Raw genomic sequence first — 22,154 nt, forward strand, 5'->3', positions numbered from 1 at the left:
GTCAATTAGTCCAAGTAAAAGGACATAGCCCAAGTTTCCAGGAACTGGGGAACCCCGAACCAGCCCTGGAGCCAAAACGTCCGGCAACAACACCACAAAGGAAAACACTGAGTGAAGCCTCAGCAACCGGAAGCACCAGGGAGAAAACAGATCAGAGCCCCAAATTGTTTAAACCAACAATATCCGAGAATTTAACACCCCGTCTGATATAAAAAACAAGACCACAGGGAGATATCAATGCAATATCCAGATCAACCCAGGTAACGAGATAACTTGCAAGTCCCGACCCAAGGAAGAGACCACACCTTGCCAAAGTCTAATGCTCCAAAGGAGCTAAGGTGTTAAAAGTGGAACAACGACACTAGAGCCCATAGACTTTCAAACAGCTGCAGGACAACAAGCAAGGGGATACCCCAAGGCCAAAATCACTTGAGCAAAAGCTGGTCTCTGCATCACCTCAATACAATCAGAGGATCATAGAGAGAAAAGGACGCATGGCATCCCCAGCTCTGAGCAGAGCCCAAGGAGACCATGCCTAGTGCCCCTAACAGGGAATGACCATATCCCGGAGGGGACCCCAGGTCCCTAAAAGGAGACCAAACTCACATGGAGACAACAGAGAAAGACCAAATGGTCTCATAAAAAACAGCTAGACAGTACACAGTCAATGTGCAATAGCTGCAGCTGGTCACATTCTACAACCCATCCGCTGCAAGGCAGCTGAACTACCCAATTAACTACTAGCTGCTGAGAACTAAGTCCAGAAGGACAATTCCCAGGGCCTCAAAAGAAAAAAGACCAAACTGCCCAACTCGGCGGCAAGAGGGTGCAAGTCCAGCAACCCTCCACTACATGGGAAGGAGCTCTAGGGTCTGACAACCCCAGACACAAGAGAGAGAGAGAAAGCAGTGGAACTCCACTGACCCAGTCATCCAAATTGAAGGTTATAAGGACTGAGACAATCATTCCTGCCTCACAGACCCACCGGTCCTCTAGAATGCTTAGTTGAATACAGAGGATAACATGAGCGCTCAGCACCTCTACCAGACCAGCCAAACAGAGCGGCGCCACGTGTCCGAACAGCTACCAGACATAACTGAACCCAAACAGGACCAGCCTGCAATCCGGGTCCTAACCGTCAAGCCGCATAAATCTTCCCTCAGAGGGGAGGAAGGAAAACAGACAATACAACCTATCGGATGAAAATAAAATACAAGGCAACCCAAAGGGTAACGCCCAATAAGAAACAGGTCTACCGCAGGACAAACCAAACGGGGGTCTGATCTTCCAAAAAAAAACCCTGGAAAATATCTCAATATGTGGACAGGATTACATCATCCCCACATGTCTAATGAGGTGCGCCATTCGAAGAGCATACTTAGTATTCCCATATCCGATAAGGATAGGGTCATTCAATAACTGAAAAAAACATGTCTGAGTAACATGTGAAGAAGCGCAATTCTGTAACAAAAGGCGTAACACTCAGGGACAGTCGCACCCGCAAGGAACCGTACAGTCCAAGGTGGAATACCTGGGACAACAATAGCAGGGAAGGGAAGACACCACCCTGTCCTCAAACTCTATTTAATTTAGGAAATAAAGGTTCATCAGGCAATATAACCTCTGGAACACCTGAATTCGCCAAAAACTTCCTTTAGAAGAAGCACAAATTCCTAAAACTAAAGTCTGGTTACTCCGCAGTTGGAGGTTGAGAGGCAGCAGACTCCGACCCAGAAAGTTCATACTCTGAAGTCTAAGAAGAACTTCATCCTTGGATAACCCTATCAGTTAAAACCAAAATGTATTTGATGTACTATGGGAAGGAGTGCAATATGTAACCCTTCGCTTGTGCTTAGCAGGGCGAGGTAAAGCATTTAGGCCACAGACACCACCGTCTGAACTGCGCAGTAACGTCTGGAGAAAAAAGACACCCTCCAGATGGAGGAGGATCTGCAATGCTATGGGAAAACTGCATGTGTATAGAGATAACAATGTAGGGTACGCACCTCACTGGATGACAACTCCTCAGAGGTGGACGGCTTCGTGGTATCAAACATGTTTGATAGTATCACATTATCAAGGCATATGGAACATAATTATCACATTATCATGGCATTTGGAACATAATTGAGAGGGGGAACTAGGGCCTTCTCACTATATAAACAGGAATTACTCTTTAGAAATAGAGGGAGTGCCCTCTAAAGTAACAGAATCCTCCATCGCTGGTGCAATAACCGGAGAACTAGAGAAATAAAACATCATATTTTATTCAAAAAACGGCACCCTTATACCCCAATGCTGGGGCACTCACCACCTCCTATGACCCAGACAGTACAGAGATTTAAGACTCCTCTCTGATAGTCCGGTCAGGAAAGAGGGAATTAACAACATAATGCACAATGCAGGACTGTCCCTGCTATGAGAGAAAGCGTGCTGCATGGCTCTCAAAGTGAAAGTGAAACCTGTATATTCTATAGAAGCATAAATTCAAATAAACATATAAGATTATTATTCCCCCCTGTTCAATAATCCCTCTAAGGAGATAATAACCCTTGGTTCTATAAAGATAAAAGGCACCACACTGTGACCCTGTCTTCTGTGTTAACATTATATAATAAAAAATTATACTATCTTACCAGAATCTACGCCGTGGAACAGGAACACGGCCCTTCAAGTGTGACAGGTTAGTAGCTTTGCTCCTGACATGGACTTAAGTGTAAAAAGCAGGCAGCGAAACTCGTCAACGCCGATTGCTAAAGGAGCTGTTAATATGAGTCGGGATGGTGTCGCAAAAGGAAGCTCCCCCTGCATCTCTGGACTCTAACGTTCACCCAGGCCCTCAAGTTAAGAAGCTTAAAGGGCTACTTAAACTCCTGTCCCATTGCGAAGAGTAGAACCCTCCATAAGAGACAAAACAAATTCTGACACTTCTCTGCCAACCTCCTGGGACGAAAGGCAAAGAATGACTGGAGGATGAGTGGAGTGGGAGGATTATTTAAGCCTTTGACTGGGGTGTCTTTGCCTCCTCCTGGTGGCCAGGTTCTTATTTCCCAAAAGTAATGAATGCGGCTGTGGACTCTTTCCCATTAGGAAGAAAATCTGGGGTTTCATGTCCCTTGTTAATTAATAAGAATATGTAATCTTAACATGAGTGACGCTGCAATACCAGAGCATGACATTTTCCCACTATAATGTCCATTTCATTTTTGTTGATGATCATACAAGGTTCTCCAACTAATAAGACACCAGGAAACTTTTACAGCTATCAAACCAAAATATATTTATTAACTTAATGTTTGACAAATGAAAAGCTGCACACTTGTATGAGTGTTCTGAGTAAAAGAAAATTAATGGACTGCATGAAACTAAAGTAATATATTGATTTTGATCTATCCATCCAACATTTAGATCTACAAAAATTTGTTCCTATTGCACCAAAACTTTGGTAAACACTGGTGCAAACCATACTTGGAATTCTGTTCTTTTTAGTAACTAAAATAAGTTGGTATTTAAAGGGACACGAAAGGGAAACCCAAACTTTCATAATTCAGAATGAGCAAGTAATTTAAAGACACTTTTAAATTCCCTTCTATTATCAAATGTACCATGTTCTCTTGGTATCTTTTTTGAAAAGAATATAAACATATCATCAGCAGAAGTAATTCAGTACTGGAAGCTAGCTGATGATTGGTGACTACACACATTTGTCTCTTGTCATTGATTTACCAGATGTGTTCAGCTAGGTCCCAGTAGTGCATTGGTGTTCTGGAGCTGACTTTAACTATGTATTTACTCCCTTTGCATGAGATTAAACACAGTCATAAGGGCCCATTTATCAAGGGACGAATGGCCCCTGATGCCCCTGTTTCCGCGCAAGCCTTCAGGCTCCCCGGAAACAGCAGTTTTGAAGCAGCGGTCTTAAGACCGCTGCTCCTTAACTGCTCCGCTGCCTCTGAGGCTGCGGGCATCAATCCGCCCAATCCTATACGATCGGGTTGATTGACACCCCTGCAAGCGGCCGATTGGCCACAAATCTGCAGGGGGCGGCACTGCACAAGCAGTTCACTAGAACTGCTTGTGCAATGTTAAATGCCGACGGCGTATGTTGTCGGCATTCAGCATTGTCTGTCGGGCATGATACGTTACAGCGTATCATGTCGGACAGACATTGATAAATCGGCCCCATAGCATTTTCTTTTTGAACTTTTACTTCCCTTTAAACTTGTACCTCTGTTTCTGCTGTATAGTAGTACACACTATTACTGTCTAATGTATAGTGTATCTATGGAACTACTAAGACACACACATTTTTTGTCCTTTGCTTTATACAGTAATTATGGAATACTGATACTAAGAATTCCTTAACTTTTATTGTGTAAAAATAAATATTTGAGTAAAGGATGCTTATAAACACTCTGGACATGCTACATCATTAATGGTCCCCAGAAGAATGTGGACAACTATACAGTATATACAATACCTGGTATAAAATGAAAGAGAACATGTACACATGGATACTTTAAATACTAACATTACCTTGTGGCGACATTTATCCTCGAATCAATCATTTCTTCTATATTCTTTCCATCAACCAGCCATGAAATGTCATTACGTGAATCCCTCACATAAGGGAAATAGGCTTGGCAGGAAAGGTGCATTTCATCTCCTAAACACAAGAATAATGACCAAAGCACATTAAATCTTTCATTCTATCTGCTCTTTAGTTTTAGGGGTACAATCACATTTGTAAGAAATTTCCAAGCATAACCTTTATCAGGGACATTATGATTGTGAATAAAAGATGCACTGGAGCAGATTAACAAAGATACTTCCTAGTCTTATTAGATCATATTTTAATTTTGGAGGTGTGAAGAAAGGTCAATGAATCAAGTGCAAGCATAACAAATAAAGGATACAGGATGGAGAGGTAGGTGAACACGGCCCTCATCAGAATAGCAGCAAAGCAAGAGTAAATTGTAACCCACTGACTGCAAAGTAATCTATTTTAGATACTGCTTGCATTTTTAGTGAGAAACCTAGCAGATTCAAACTATACTATTATTTTGCGTATATATGTGAGAAATCTACAATAAAAAGTGTGAAAAAATAAAATCATTTTTTTTATAAAAACTGCACTAAACAATAGTATTTTAGATATCTGAAATCTATAGTCAAAATAAAAATGGTTTATCCTCATATAAATAAGGGCCTTTAGGAATATTAATATTTATAAATTTGATTTGCACGTTAGAGCTCCCATGAGCCTTTATTCAAACAAATGCATATTTACAGTAGCCAATCACTATTACCACAGTGATCACCTGGCTGTTGTAATCTATATAGGGGCTCTATTTTGAAGAGGGATTTCTGGGTTCAGTATACTTAATACCAAGCCAGTTGCCTGCAGCAGCCCATAAGTGGTGACATTACCAGCATCCCGGTTTCCCTGGCAAAACTGCTCAGCCACCTTGTAAAGACGTCAAGGGCAGCGGGGCACATGATCAACTTCAAAAGTGCACCCACCCCGGATGACGACAAGTGGTCGTCATTCTCACTAAAGAAATTGTGCCGATGAGGACCAGATGTCGTCATTCACACTTATAACAAGAGTTTTGAGCATGTTATTCCTTTTATTGTGATTGTGAAATCAATTTACTAGTGACGAGGCAAGGTTATTTCTTATTTGCACATGCTAGAATATTGTATGAAACATCTTTCCTTTCTTGTCAGTGAGATATTAATGTTGTCAATATTTAAACAACTTATGAAACTTTTTTCCAGTATGTCCTCAGACATTTGTGTATCACACATGTTCTCTTGTAGAATAATTTTAAAGTATTATGGTTTTCACCAGGATCATGTAAGATTTGTCTGTATCATGTGATATGCAGGGGATTCCCAATTATTTATTTTAGTGAAAATGCATTGGGTACAATTATTTCCATTTCTTTTCTTTTTCTTTTTTTTAACTATATTTTAAGATAAACTGAAGATAAGTGGTGTATGTTGTTGCTGGAGACTTACATGATGCCAGCATAACTTAACTTGTCCTAAAACCTATAAACAAATGAAAGCATTTAACTTTCTTAGATAGAGCATCCACTGGCTTTCTATATTAAAATATTGTTATTGTTCCCAATATTGCTAAATGCTACAGCATGAATTATGCACTGGAATTGCACAGGAATTTGTCCATTGCTAAAATAGAAATGTCTGCTTACCTACTGCAAATTCATAAATAGTTGAGTTAACTGGTGCTGAAATTGATGGTGGTTTTTCATCTTCAGGGGAACCTATAACAAGAACAGGGAATAACATCTTGTGAATTTTGTATTATTGAATACTAATAAAATATATAAGAAACTAAAAGCAGAAAGGAACAATATTCTCCCCTCTAACTTGTTCCCAATATTCTATTTTACCTGCTGAATTGTATTAAATTGTTTACAAATTGCTCCCTTACCATTACTTTGTCATTTGAAATGGCTGTTTTTGCCTGTTGAAAACCCTGCCTATACTAAACATTTCAATACTGCAGTAAAGATACAGAAAAGCTATGTAAAAATATACAGCAGCTTTCACTTCAAGGAGGGAGTGGGGGAATTACTAAATATATTTTTGTTTATATACAGTGATAAGATATGTTCTCCTTGCAAGCTCAGTCGTATTTAATGGGTTGTGGTTTCGAAGAGCAATTTCATAAAAATAAAAAAAGAGAATATTAGGCTCACTTAATTTTCATTCCACAAGCCATCACTTGTGGGATTAAAGTCCAGTCCTACAGGAAAAGGCAAAACAACCCACACAACAGAAATGTAATCCCTCCTATTTTCCCATGACTCCTTAGTCATACATATGTCCAAAAGAAAGGAGGAAAGCAAAATCAGGGTAAAAGAAGCGCAAACTGATACTGCCGCCAACTGTTCTGGAAACACAAGGGATGGTCTTGTTGGCTCTCACCATAATGAAAGAAATGAATGTATCATTAGGTAAGCTTAGAGTCCACGAGCCATCATATGTGTGACCCTATACCCAAGCTGTGAAATCCACGAAACCACCATGAAAAAGGGCAGGAAAAAAGTTAAGACTGCCTGCCAAGAAGTGGTGACAGTTTTGGTAGAATGAGCATTATTTCTTTCATGGTGAGACTTTCCTGGTAATAAGTATGTTTCATCAATCAAAGCTTTAAGCTAAGGTGATTGAGAAAAAGATAAACAAAGAAAAATAATTTATTCTTTCTTGAAGATAAAATTTCATGGCAATTACTACATCCAAGATATTAAGTAGTTTTTTTTTTTTTTTGCGCTGGACAGAATGATGGGGCTGCAATTTCCTAATTGGGGCCAAATTATGAGTGGAGTTCAAACGTGTGCGCCCAAGTGATAAAGGGTTTATTGTGGGGTTTGCATTCGTCGGGCTTACCTCTGGTACTACTACAAGTTGAAAGTAAAAGTGATTGCTTGAGCACAATCACAACTTATGCTAGAATGATTAATGTGACTTCAGAGCTCTGGTACACATAAACGCGCACGTGATATTTTAACATTGGCTTTTTGGGCTTGTCGGGTTAGCGCGCAAGTGAAAACAGTTTACTTTTAACTGGTAATACGAGCGCAGCCTGATGAGCGCAAAAATCGCAATTAACACTCGAACCCTAAAAAACAAGTTAAGGTTCCACAGAGAAGAAGAAGGCCTAATAACTGGTCTTATCCTGACTAAAGTTTGAAAAAGGCTTGAATGTCAGGAAGTCTCATCTTGTGATACAAGACTGAAAGTGCAGAAATGTAGCCTTTAAGGGAACTGGCTGATAAACCCCTATACAGACCACCATCATGCAAACATTTAAGAATTTGAGGAATTCTGAAAGAGCTCCAATGGCAATTATTAGACTCACAACAATAAAGGAAAACTTTGTGATAAATGTGACTTCTACATACTGAAAGAGAAGTGCTCTCTTAGGAATGGATAACAGCTCCATAGCTTATTCTATGGCAATTTACCACCTGGGAGAAGCCTCTTTTAGCCCAACAGTGCTTTTAACAGAGAAGAAATTTCCTGAAGTATATCACTGTGATTCCACCTAATAAGGTCAGTCCAGCCCGAAATGCCAGGCAATCCTTCTGTGAACAAGGAACATGACGTCCCCAGATGATTGTTTTGGCTTTCTTTGGACCTTATTTTCTGTAAGCAATTTGAGCAAGGAGTCCTGTATCTTTTAACAAGTTTCTAACCTGAATTAAAGAGTCTATCACTTTATCTGAAAAACCATCCTGAGACAAAACCAACCATTCAATCCCCATGCCATCAAATTGAAAGATTTGAGATCATGATGGAAAAAGGGACGCCAAGGCTGGCTGGAGGACATTTGTGCCAGATCTGCATACCAAGTCGTGTGAGGCAATGCTAGAGCAGTTAGATCACTGAGGCCCATCCTATATTACCCTAGATAATAAAACAAAATGAGGAAATAAGTAAATCAGATTGAATGGCCAGGGAATAACCAATGCATCTATTAGAGAATCTGAGGAATTTTGTATGATCGCTATAAATATGGATATTCAGATAGGCCCCTTACAAGTCTAAGGTAAACATAAATTGACCCCTCTGCACTAAAAGAAAAAGAGTAAAAAGTCTCAATTTTGAATGTTGGAGTATTGAGATCTAGGATCAGCCTGTAAGGTTTGAATAGAGCACCTCAATTATTTTCCTCCAATTTGATTTCTTAAGAGATTATGGCTAATATAATGGAAATTAAATTATGTGCTGAGAATCTGGGGGACAGGGCCTGGACCTCACAAACAGTGGCCTATATTTTATTTATTTCTTTTTTTAATACTGGTTATGGGGGTTGATGATTGATATCAAGGACTGGGGGAGAGAAAGGACATTAAATATGTACCTATGGTACAAATAAGTAAAAACAACCACTCCTTACATCGTACTACAGCCCTGGGGTGGATGCCCCCCTGTATTCCTGGCCGATAACCGGATACTTCGGCTTCAGGTGACAGAGGCAAATCCCCAAGGCTGAGATTGTACGTATAGCTAGTAAGGAAAAAACAAGAGAACAAAGTGAGTTCAATGAACCTCACAAACGCATTTCGGCCGTTGAGCTGGCCTTTTTCAATGTGTGCAAGTTCAAAAGAATCAAGCTCAATGGCCGAAACGCGTTTGTGAGGTTCATTAAACTCACTTTGTTCTCTTGTTTTTTCCTTACTAGCTATACGTACAATCTCAGCCTTGGGGATTTGCCTCTGTCACCAGAAGCCAAAGTATCCGGTTATCGGCCAGGAATACAGGGGGGCATCCACCCAAGGGCTGTAGTACGATGTAAGGAGTGGTTGTTTTTACTTATTTGTACCATAGGTAGATATTTAATTATTGGTGTGGTAATGGGATGGTTGTTATCTCTTTTTAAATAAATTACAATACATTTTATATTTTAAATACCCAATTATACCATTTATACTCACTGTTTAATTTCAGGATGTTACAAATATAGGAATTTGAGTGCTATAATCCCCTCTTTTGTCCTTTCTCTCCCCCAGTCCTTGATATCAATTATTACTACAAGGGGCAGCATCAAGGTCACTTATACCTTTTAGATTCCTATCAGTTACTAGACACTGTGCCAATTTATTGCTCTATACTTTTCGAGTATGGGGGTTGATGGCCATTTGTTTTATTTTTAATATAGAGTGTTGTTTGTTTCTTCAATCATTTCATTTTTGGTTTGTAACAATTGTGTACTAAACATATATAAGCCTTATCTCCTTTTAACACCTATGTCCTTTTTGTGATATAACAAGATATCATTGTATTTTGACTTGTTATTTATATGAAAATTTTATAATTTTTTTTAAAAAAGTGTGGTCCTGGGTTTCTAAATAATCGTCCTCTGCTGAGGAGGAGAATTCTTATTATTTTGTACTCCTGGAGAGTGAATGTACTATTTTAAGGTAGGAGTCAGGTCTGTAGAACTGTCCTGGGGATAACTCGGATTGGTAAAAAATCCCATAGTACTCTGCTACAAATGCAATACTGCATCACCCTGTCTAGCAATAGATACAGACTCAAAACATAGGTTACAAAGCTGAGTATCAGGACACACCAACTCTTCCTTACATAGCAAACACATATGAGGAGGTGTTAAATTGTCAGTATATCACTTTTCTAACGGCTAGATTTGGAGTTTTGTCGGTAACGACCCGAAAAACTAACGCCGGCTTTTTTTCTGGCCGCACCATAAAAATAACTCTGGTATTGAGAGTCCACATAATGGCTGCGTTAGGCTCCAAAAAAGGAGCGTAGAGCATTTTTAACGCAGCTTCAACTCTCGATACCAGAGTTGCTTACGGACTCGGCCAGCCTTAGGATTTCTTTTACAGGTAAATTTGTAATTATTTTAACTATTTTAGCTATTGTACCTGGTTAAAATAAATACAAAGTTACCTGTAAAATAAATATTAATCCTAAAATAGCTATAATATAATTATAATTTATATTGTAGCTATATTAGGATTTATTTTACAGGTAAGTATTTATCTTTAAATAGAAATAATTTATTTAATAAGAGTTAATTAATTTCGTTAGATTAAAATTATATTTAATTTAGGGGGGTGTTAGTGTTAGGGTTAGACTTAGCTTTAGGGGTTAATCCATTTATTAGAATAGCGGTGAGCTCCGGTCGGCAGATTAGGGGTTAATAATTGAAGTTAGGTGTCGGTGATGTTAGGGAGGGCAGATTAGGGGTTAATACTATTTATTATAGGGTTAGTGAGGCGGATTAGGGGTTAATAACTTTATTATAGTAGCGCTCAGGTCCAGTCGGCAGATTAGGGGTTAATAAGTGTAGGCAGGTGGAGGCGACGTTGAGGGGGGCAGATTAGGGGTTAATAAATATAATACAGGGGTCGGCGGTGTTAGGGGCAGCAGATTAGGGGTACATTAGGATAACGTAGGTGGCGGCGCTTTGCGGTCGGCAGATTAGGGGTTAATAAGTGTAGGTCGGTGGAGGCGACGTTGTGGGGGGCAGGTTAGGGGTTAATAAATATAATACAGGGGTCGGCGGTGTTAGGGGCAGCAGATTAGGGGTACATAAGGATAACGTAGGTGGCGGTCGGCAGATTAGGGGTTAAAAAAAATTATTCGAGTGTCGGCGATGTGGGGGGACCTCGGTTTAGGGGTACATAGGTAGTTTATGGGTGTTAGTGTACTTTAGAGCACAGTAGTTAAGAGCTTTATAAACCGGCGTTAGCCAGAAAGCTCTTAACTACTGACTTTTTTCCTGCGGCTGGAGTTTTGTCGTTAGATGTCTAACGCTCACTTCAGAAACGACTCTAAATACCGGAGTTAGAAAAATCCCAATGAAAAGATAGGATACGCAATTGACGTAAGGGGATCTGCAGTATGGAAAAGTCGCGGCTGAAAAGTGAGCGTTAGACCCTATTTTGAGTGACTCCAAATACCGGCGGTAGCCTAAAACCAGCATTAGGAGCCTCTAACGCTGGTTTTCACGGCTAACGCCAAACTCCAAATCTAGGCCTAAGGGATCAACATTATGTCATAAACCTTTAGCTACACCCATTGGCTCTATAATAATTTATAATAGTAAGGATAGAATAAGATAGCAGCAGAGAAATACATTATAACAGTCATAGAAATGGTTAACCACCTCAGGGGAACACACAAATATTTGCACAATGTAATTAAAAAAAATGGGTACTGCCTTTTTAAGAGAAAACAAATGTACTTTAAAATATAAAAAATGACAGTTTGAATCAATAAAGGGTTAATATAAATGTATGCAAATCTCTTGTTATTAAGGGTGCTTACCACTCCAAGGTTCTGAAATTGCATCAAAGATGGTCATCATCTGTGTGGGAAAGAAGGTGCAGAGCACACTGTTTTTGGCATGAAAAAGTTAACTTTAGAAACTTCTGAAAATGAGCTTCCCAGTTTCAGAAATGATCCTGATGATCTAAGAGCCTCCTGAGAATGTGGGCCAGACATCTGGCATGCGCTAAAGCATGAACCAGAAATTTAAAAAGGCAGTACCTCGATTTTAGTGTGAATGTGTAAAAGTGCCCAAAACTGTCTACAACTGTATGTAGTATTATGTGGTGTATGTAACTGTGTCCCCGGGTTATATGAATAAAGTGTATATGTTCATAGCCTGTGGGCTATGTGAGTGTAAGTACCTACATCTCACTACTCACTCTATTGAGCTTACCAAGCCATAGAAGGCCTGCTTCCAGCAGAAGCGCTGACACAGGATCGGAAGTAGGAGTTCACAGAAAAGGCCAATAGGATGAGGTTGCAGGATGAATGCCAGCAACACCTGAAGCAGGATGGTGACAACTGACTCTCACTGACAGCTGCATTGCTGTAATGCCTCTGTCCTATTCCAACCTCTCTGTGGGGGATAATGGGTCTCACATTGTTCTGATAACCCCTTTCAATTGACATATAGATTAGCACTTCCAGTTTCACCATCACTCCTTGCTAGAGGCAAAAACTGACTGAGGAATCATAAGAAAGTGGTAGGTATTAAAGCTCTGTTGTATGGGGTATTTTGCCTCCTTCTGTAGTACTGGACTTTAATTTCACATGTGATGGCTCATGGACTCTCACCATCTTATTAAAAAAATAAAGCTAAAGGAGCAATTTAACATACATTTTATGATGTGCAACTGGTATAACATGTTATAGGAAACACATTTAATGTATATAAAACCAAAACATTTCTTTTGTGATTCAGACAGAGCATACATTTCTTGAAAGAGCTACTTATTTACTTATAATTAAATTTGCTTCATTACCATGGTATTCTTTGTTGAATAAATAACAAAGAAACAGCTAGATTACGAGTTTTGTGTTAGAGGCTATGCGGTGCTAATGAGCAGTTTTCCCTCACCGCTCACTTACCTGCAGCGCTGGTATTACGGGTTTTTGCAAACCCGGAGTTAAAAGGCAAGAAGTGAGCGTTGACCAAAATTGTGCTCCTTACCGCACTCCAATACCAGCGCTGCTTAAGTCATCGGTGAGCTGGTTCTACGTGCTCGTGCACGATTTCCCCATAGGGATCAACGGGGAGAGCCGGCTGAGAAAAAGTCTAACACCTGCAAAAAAGCAGCATAAAACTCAGTAACGCAGCCCTATTGATTCCTATGGGGAAATCAAAACAGAATTTATGCTTACCTGATAAATTACTTTCTCCAACGGTGTGTCCGGTCCACGGCGTCATCCTTACTTGTGGGAATATCTCTTCCCCAACAGGAAATGGCAAATAGTCCCAGCAAAGCTGGCCATATAGTCCCTCCTAGGCTCCGCCCACCCCAGTCATTCGACCGACGGACAGGAGGAAAAAATAGGAGAAACCATAGGGTGCCGTGGTGACTGTAGTTAGAGAAAATAATTCATCAGACCTGATTAAAAAACCAGGGCGGGCCGTGGACCGGACACACCGTTGGAGAAAGTAATTTATCAGGTAAGCATAAATTCTGTTTTCTCCAACATTGGTGTGTCCGGTCCACGGCATCATCCTTACTTGTGGGAACCAATACCAAAGCTTTAGGACACGGATGAAGGGAGGGAGCAAATCAGGTTACCTAAACGGAAGGCACCACGGCTTGCAAAACCTTTCTCCCAAAAATAGCCTCTGAAGAAGCAAAAGTATCAAATTTGTAAAATTTGGCAAAAGTGTGCAGTGAAGACCAAGTCGCTGTCTTACATATCTGATCAACAGCAGCCTCGTTCTTGAAGGCCCATGTGGAAGCCACAGCCCTAGTGGAGTGAGCTGTGATTCTTTCAGGAGGCTGCCGTCCGGCAGTCTCATAAGCCAATCGGATGATGCTTTTAAGCCAAAAGGAAAGAGAGGTAGAAGTTGATTTTTGACCTCTCCTTTTACCAGAATAGACGACAAACAGAGAAGATGTTTGTCTGAACTCTTTTGTAGCTTCTAAGTAGAATTTTAGAGCACGGACTACATCTAAATTGTGTAGAAAACGTTCCTTCTTTGAAACTGGATTCGGACACAAAGAAGGTACAACTATCTCCTGGTTAATATTTTTGTTGGAAACAACCTTTGGAAGAAAACCAGGCTTAGTACGCAAAACAACCTTATCTGAATGGAACACCAGATAGGGCGGAGTACACTGCAGAGCAGATAACTCAGAAACTCTTCTAGCTGAAGAAATAGCAACCAAAAACAAAACTTTCCAAGATAACAACTTAATATCTATGTAATGTAAAGGTTCAAACAGAACCCCTTGAAGAACTGAAAGAACTAGATTTAAACTCCAGGGAGGAGTCAAAGGTCTGTAAACAGGCTTGATCCTAACCAGAGCCTGAACAAATGCTTGAACATCTGGCACAGCTGCCAGTCGTTTGTGTAGTAAGACAGATAAAAGCAGAAATCTGTCCCTTTAGAGAACTCACAGATAATCCTTTATCCAAACCTTCTTGTAGAAAGGAAAGGATCTTAGGAATTTTTATCTTATTCCATGGGAATCCCTTGGATTCACACCAGCAGATATATCTTTTCCATATTTTATGGTAAATTTTTCTAGTTACCAGTTTTCTGGCTTGAACCAGAGTATCTATCACAGAATCTGAAAACCCACGCTTTGATAGAATCAAGCGTTCAATCTCCAAGCCGTCAGCTGGAGGGAGACCAGATTTGGATGTTCGAATGGACCCTGTACAAGAAGGTCCTGTCTTAAAGGTAGCTTCCATGGTGGAGCCGATGACATATTCACCAGGTCTGCATACCAAGTCCTGCGTGGCCACGCAGGAGCTATCAAGATCACCGAGGCCCTCTCCTGCTTGATCCTGGCTACCAGCCTGGGAATGAGAGGAAACGGTGGAAACACATAAGCTAGGTTGAAGGTCCAAGGCGCTACTAGTGCATCCACTAGAGTCGCCTTGGGATCCCTGGATCTGGACCTGTAGCAAGGAACCTTGAAGTTCTGACGAGACGCCATCAGATCCATATCTGGAATGCCCCATAATTGCGTCAACTGGGCAAAGATCTCCGGGTGGAGTTCCCACTCCCACGGATGGAATGTCTGACGACTCAAGTAATCCGCTTCCCAGTTTTCCACACCTGGAATGTGGATCGCAGATAGGTGGCAGGAGTGATCCTCCGCCCATTGTATTATTTTGGTCACTTCTTTCATCACCAGGAAACTCCTTGTCCCCCCCTGATGATTGATATAAGCAACAGTCGTCATGTTGTCTGATTGGAATCTTATGAATCTGGCCTTTGCTAGCTGAGGCCAAGCCCTGAGAGCATTGAATATCGCTCTTAGTTCCAGAATGTTTATCGGGAGAAGAGACTCTTCCCGAGACCATAGTCCCTGAGCTTTCAGGGATTTCCAGACCGCGCCCCAGCCCACTAGACTGGCGTCGGTCGTGACGATGACCCACTCTGGTCTGCGGAAGCTCATTCCCTGGGATAGGTGGCCCAGGGTTAGCCACCAACGGAGTGAATCTCTGGTCTTCTGATCTACTTGAATCACTGGAGACAAGTCTGTATAGTCCCCATTCCACTGTTTCAGCATGCACAGTTATAATGGTCTTAGATGAATTCGCGCAAAAGGAACTATGTCCATCGCTGCAACCATCAACCCTACTACTTCCATGCACTGAGCTATGGAAGGACGTGGAACAGAATGAAGAACTTGACAAGCGCTTAGAAGTTTTGACTTTCTGACATCTGTCAGAAAAATCCTCATTTCTAAAGAATCTATTATTGTTCCCAAGAAGGGAACTCTTGTCGACGGAGACAGATAACTTTTTTCTATGTTCACCTTCCATCCGTGAGATCTGAGAAAGGCCAGAACGATGTCTGTATGAGCCTTTGCCTTTGAAAGGGACGACGCTTGTATTAGAATGTCGTCCAAGTATGGTACTACTGCAATGCCCCTCGGTCTTAGAACCGCTAGAAGGGACCCTAGTACCTTTGTGAAAATCCTTGGAGCAGTGGCTAACCCGAATGGGAGGGCCACAAACTGGTAATGTTTGTCCAGAAAGGCGAACCTTAGGAACTGATGATGTTCTTTGTGGATAGGAATATGTAGGTACGCATCCTTTAGATCCACGGTAGTCATAAATTGACCTTCCTGGATTGTAGGTAGAATCGTTCGAATGGTTTCCATTTTGAACGATGGTACTCAGAGAAATTTGTTCAGGATTTTTAAATCCAGAATTGGTCTGAAGGTTCCCTCTTTTTTGGGAACTACGAACAGATTTGAGTAAAATCCCATTCCTTGTTCCGCCATTGGAACTGGGTGTATCACTCCCATCTTTAACAGGTCTTCTACACAATGTAAGAATGCCTGTCTCTTTATTTGGTTTGAGGATAAGTGAGACATGTGAAACCTTCCCCTTGGGGGTAGTTCCTTGAATTCCAGAAGATAACCCTGAAAAACTATTTCTAGCGTCCAAGGATCCTGAACATGTCTTGCCCAAGCCTGAGCAAAGAGAGAGAGTCTGCCCCCCACTAGATCCGGTCCCGGATCGGGGGCTACTCCTTCATGCTGTTTTGTTAGCAGCAGCAGGCTTCTTGGCCTGCTTACCCTTGTTCCAGCCTTGCATCGGTTTCCAGGCTGGTTTGGTCTGTGAAGCATTACCCTCTTGCTTAGAGGATGCAGAATTAGAGGCCGGTCCGTTCCTGAAATTACGAAAGGAACGAAAATTAGACTTATTCTTGGCTTTGAAAGGCCTATCTTGTGGGAGGGCGTGGCCCTTTCCCCCAGTGATGTCTGAGATAATCTCTTTCAATTCTGGCCCAAAGAGAGTTTTACCCTTGAAGGGGAAATTAAGCAATTTTGTCTTGGATGATACATCCGCTGACCAAGACTTTAGCGAAAGCGCTCTGCGCGCCACAATTGCAAACCCTGAATTTTTCGCCGCTAATCTAGCTAATTGCAAAGCGGCATCTAAAATAAAAGAATTAGCCAACTTAAGTGCGTGAACTCTGTCCATAACCTCCTCATATGGAGTCTCTCTACTGAGCGACTTTTCTAGTTCCTCGAACCAGAACCATGCTGCTGTAGTGACAGGAACAATGCACGAAATGGGTTGCAGAAGGTAACCTTGCTGTACAAAAATCTTTTTAAGCAAACCCTCCAATTTTTTATCCATAGGATCTTTGAAAGCACAATTATCCTCGATAGGAATAGTAGTGCGCTTGTTTAGAGTAGAAACTGCCCCCTCGACCTTAGGGACTGTCTGCCATAAGTCCTTTCTGGGGTCGACCATAGGAAATAATTTCTTAAATATAGGAGGGGGGACAAAAGGTATGCCGGGCTTCTCCCACTCCTTATTCACTATGTCCGCCACCAGCTTGGGTATAGGAAAAGTGTCGGGGTGCACCGGAACCTCTAGGAACTTGTCCATCTTGCATAATTTTTCTGGAATGACCAGGTTGTCACAATCATCCAGAGTAGATAACACCTCCTTAAGCAGTGCGCGGAGATGCTCTAATTTAAATTTAAATGTCACAACATCAGGTTCAGCCTGTTGAGAAATTTTTTCTGAATCTGAAATTTCCCCATCTGACAAAACCTCCCTCATGGCCCCTTCAGATTGGTGTGAGGGTATGACAGAGCAATTATCATCAGCGCCCTCCTGCTCTTCAGTGTTTAAAACAGAGCAATCGCGCTTTCTCTGATATGCAGGCATTTTGGATAAAATATTTGCTATGGAGTTATCCATTACTGCCGTCAATTGTTGCATAGTAATAAGCATTGGCGCGCTAGAAGTACTAGGGGCCTCCTGCGTGGGCAAAACTGGTATAGACACAGAAGGAGATGATGTAGAACCATGTCTACTCCCTTCATCTGATGAATCATCTTAGGCAACTTCATTATCTGTGGCAGTACTGTCCTTACTTTGTTTGGACGCTATGGCACAATTATCACACAATTTTGAAGGGGGAGACACATTGACTTTCATACATATAGAACATAGCTTATCTGAAGGTACAGACATGTTAAACAGGCTTAAACTTGTCAATAAGGCACAAAAAACGTTTTAAAACAAAACCGTTACTGTCTCTTTAAATTTTAAACAGAGCACACTTTATTACTGAATATGTGAAAAAGTATGAAGGAATTGTTCAAAATTTACCAAAATTTCACCACAGTGTCTTAAAGCATTCAAAGTATTGCACACCAATTTTCAGAGCTTTAACCCTTAAAATAACGAAACCGGAGCCGGTTACAGTTTTAACCCCTCTACAGTCCCAGCTGCAGCCTTTGCTGCGACTTTACCAAACCCAGAGGGGAATACGATACCAAATGAAGCCTTCTAGGAACTTTTCCAACTATTTTCAGATCCTCACACATGCATCTGCATGTCTTGCTCTCAAAAGTAACTGCGCAGTAATGGCGCGAAAATGAGGCTCAGCCTACAACTGGGAAGGCCCTTCCTGACTGGAAAAGGTGTCTAACACAGTGCCTGACGTTAAAAAACGTTCCCCAAGTTTATAAGTGTGAATTACCAGCATAAACATGTATAAAATGCCCAAATAAAGCAATCGATTTTGAGACTAAGAAAATGGCTTACCGGTCCCCATGAGGGGAAATGACAGCCTTCCAGAATTACACAGTCTTGTTAGAAATATGGCTAGTCATATCTTAAGCAGAAAAGTCTGCTAACTGTTTCCCCCAACTGAAGTTACTTCATCTCAACAGTCCTATGTGGAAACAGCAAACGATTTTAGTTACTGTCTGCTAAAATCATCTTCCTCTCACAAACAGAATTCTTCATCTTTTTCTGTTTCAGAGTAAATAGTACATACGAGCACTATTTTAAAATAACAAACTCTTGATAGTAGAATAAAAAACTACAACTAAACACCACATACTCTTAACCATCTCCGTGGAGATGTTGCCTGTGCAACGGCAAAGAGAATGACTGGGGTGGGCGGAGCCTAGGAGGGACTATATGGCCAGCTTTGCTGGGACTCTTTGCCATTTCCTGTTGGGGAAGAGATATTCCCACAAGTAAGGATGACGCCGTGGACCGGACACACCAATGTTGGAGAAATGTATGTTTACACCTAACACCCTAACATGAACCCCGAGTCTAAACACCCCTAATCTTACACTTATTAACCCCTAATCTGCCGCCCCCGACATCGCCAACACCTACATTATACTTATTAACCCCTAATCTGCCGCTCCGGACATCGCCACCACTTACATTATATGTATTAACCCCTAATCTGCTGCCCCCAACATCGCCGACACCTACATTATATTTATTAACCCCTAATCTGCCGCCCCAACGTCGCCGCCACTATAATAAACATATTAACTACTAAACCGCCGCACTCCAGCCTCGCAAACATTAGTTAAATATTATTAACCCCTAATCTGCCGTCCCTAACATCGCCGCCACCTACCTACATTTATTAACCCCTAATCTGCCACCCCCAACGTCGCCGCCACTATATTAAATTTATTAACCCCTAAACCTAACCCTAACACCCCCTAACTTAATACTTACAATAAATCTAAATAAAAATGAATATTATTACCTAAATAATTCCTATTTAAAACTAAATACTTACCTATAAAATAAACCCTAAGATAGCTACAATATAACTAATAGTTACATTGTATCTAGCTTAGGGTTTATTTTTATTTTACAGGCAAGTTTGTATTTATTTTAACTAGGTAGAATAGTTATTAAATAGTTATTAACTTTTTAATAACTACCTAGCTAAAATAAATACAAAAGTACCTGTAAAATAAAACCTAACCTAAGTTACAACAACACCTAACCTAACCCTACAATTAAATAAATTAACTAAATTAAAAACAATTATATAAATTAAATTAAATGAGCTAAAGTACAAAAAAAACAAACACTAAATTACAGAAAATAATAAACAAATGACAAGACATTTAAACTAATTACACCTAATCTAATAGCCCTATCAAAATAAAAAAGCCCCCCCAAAATAAAAAAAACCCTAGCCTAAACTAAGCTATCAATAGCCCTTAAAAGGGCCTTTTGTGGGGCATTGCCCCAAAGAAATCAGCTCTTTTACCTGTAAAAAAAATACAAACAACCCCCCCAACAGTAAAACCCACCACCCACATAACCAAACCCCCAAATAAAATACTATCTAAAAAAACCTAAGCTCCCCATTGCCCTGAAAAGGGCATTTTTATTTATTAGTTATATTGTAGCTAGCTTAGGGTTTATTTTATAGTTAAGTATTTAGTTTTAAATAGGAATTATTTAGGTAATAATATTCATTTTTATTTAGATTTATTGTAATTATATTTAAGTTAGGGGGTGTTAGGGATAGGGTTAGACTTAGGTTTAGGGGTTAATACATTTTATATAGTGGCGGCGATGTTGGGGCGGCAGATTAGGGGTTATTAATATTTAACTAATGTTTGCGAGGCGTGAGTGCGGCGGTTTAGGGGTTAATATGTTTATTACACTTGCAGCGATGTCCGGAGCGGCAGATTAGGGGTTAAAAATTTTATTTTAGTGTTTGCGATGCGGGAGGGCCTCAGTTTAGGGGTTAATAGGTAATTTATGGGTGTTAGTGTACTTTTTAGCACTTTAGTTATGAGTTTTATGTTACGGCGTTGTACCATAAAACTCTTAACTACTGACTTTAGTATGCGTTAGGAATCTTGGAGGTAGAGGGTATACTGCTCACTTTTTGGCCTCCCAGGACAGACTCGTAATACAAGCGCTATGGAAGTCCCATAGAAAAAAGGGTTCACGAAGTTTACGTAAGTCGTTTTGCGTTAAGGCCAAAGAAGTGTGCGGTGCCCCTAAACCTGCAAGACTCGTAATAGCAGGGATAGGGAAAAAGCAGCGTTAGGACCTGTTAACGCTGCTTTTTCAGCCTAATGCACAACTCGTAATCTAGTCGAAAGTTTGCAGCACTAAACTGCAGAAAAAAGTGCTGCCATCTAGTGTTCTTGCAAAAGAATAACATTCTTGCAAAACTGGTGCTCTAAACACGTGCTTGCTCCTGAGCTTATATCCCTGCTTTTCAACAAAAAGTAAATTAGAACGTTTTTTTAACATGGCATGCTCTATCTGAATCATGAAAAATAAATCTGGGATTAAACGTTCATGATTGAGAGAGCATGTATTTTAAACAAACAAATAAACAAAAAAAACCCCATAAATTATGCTTACCTAATCATTTTCTTTTCTTCTGATGGAAAGAGTCCACAGCTGCATTCATTACTTTTGGGAAATAAGAACCTAGCCACCAGGAGGAGGCAAAGACACCCCAGCCAAAGGCTTAAATACTCCTCCCACTCCCCTCATCCCACAGTCATTCAGCCAAGGAACAAGGACCAGTAGAAAAAATATCAGTCTGCAAGGTGCCTGAGGATAACAGAAGGATGCCCCATAAAAAAATTACGGGTGGGGAACTGTGGACTCTTTCCATCAGAAGAAAAGAAAATTATCAGGTAAGCATACTTTATGTTTTTCTTCTTAAATGGAAAGAGTTCACAGCTGCATTCATTACTTTTGGGAAAACAATACCCAAGCTACAGAGGACACTGAATGCCAAGACAGGAGGGTACAATAGGCAGCCCATACTGAGGGCACCATGCCTGAAACCACTGCCCAACACAAAAACCCTGCTTCGTCCGAAGCAAAAAAAAACTTTAAAAGGAAAGCCCCTTAGGATACCGACCCGCAGATAGTCCAGAAGCCAAGCTAGAGACCGCAAATCGGACTCAACTGAGCCAACAGTCCTCCGGGAGACACCGTCCCTCATCACCTCACACTAAGGAAGAGGACACCAGCCTAAACTCATAAGGGGACAAGGCAAAGGAGAACCAAAGGAAAACCGAAAGGTCACCATAATCCAGAAAAGGAAACCACCAATAGTGAGCCCAGCTCACAAAGACCCAAAGGGGCCCAAACAGAGAAAAGAAGGCTACGCCTACACCAGGCGGAACCCGGAAAGATAAGACCAGGCCAAGAGACAGAGAAAGTCTCCTCTCCAATATCATGCAAGCACTGAAAAACAACTGAAGACAGAGTCCTCACAGCGTCCGAACATAGAATACAAAGTATTCAACCACAAATATGTTTAACAGACCCAGAAGAAAAATCCTGAGTCGAGAACACAGAGCCCACAACAGGGAGAC

General features: G+C 40.9%; 1 protein-coding gene across 3 annotated transcripts in view; it reads right to left on the reverse strand.

The window, feature by feature from the left end:
• IL1RAP (interleukin 1 receptor accessory protein) overlaps positions 1 to 22,154 on the reverse strand; it is a 524,293-nt gene that overhangs the window by 66,007 nt on the left and 436,132 nt on the right. For all 3 annotated transcript variants that reach the window (XM_053710238.1, XM_053710239.1, XM_053710241.1), the window contains exons 6-7: positions 6,222 to 6,293; positions 4,537 to 4,666 (exon numbers count right to left, since the gene is read on the reverse strand). In XM_053710238.1, coding sequence (XP_053566213.1) covers positions 4,537 to 4,666; positions 6,222 to 6,293 — 202 coding nt within the window. The remainder of the gene's footprint in view (positions 1 to 4,536; positions 4,667 to 6,221; positions 6,294 to 22,154) is intronic.

Source organism: Bombina bombina, chromosome 4 (genome assembly GCF_027579735.1).
Source record: "Bombina bombina isolate aBomBom1 chromosome 4, aBomBom1.pri, whole genome shotgun sequence".
NCBI classification, from domain to species: domain Eukaryota; kingdom Metazoa; phylum Chordata; class Amphibia; order Anura; family Bombinatoridae; genus Bombina; species Bombina bombina.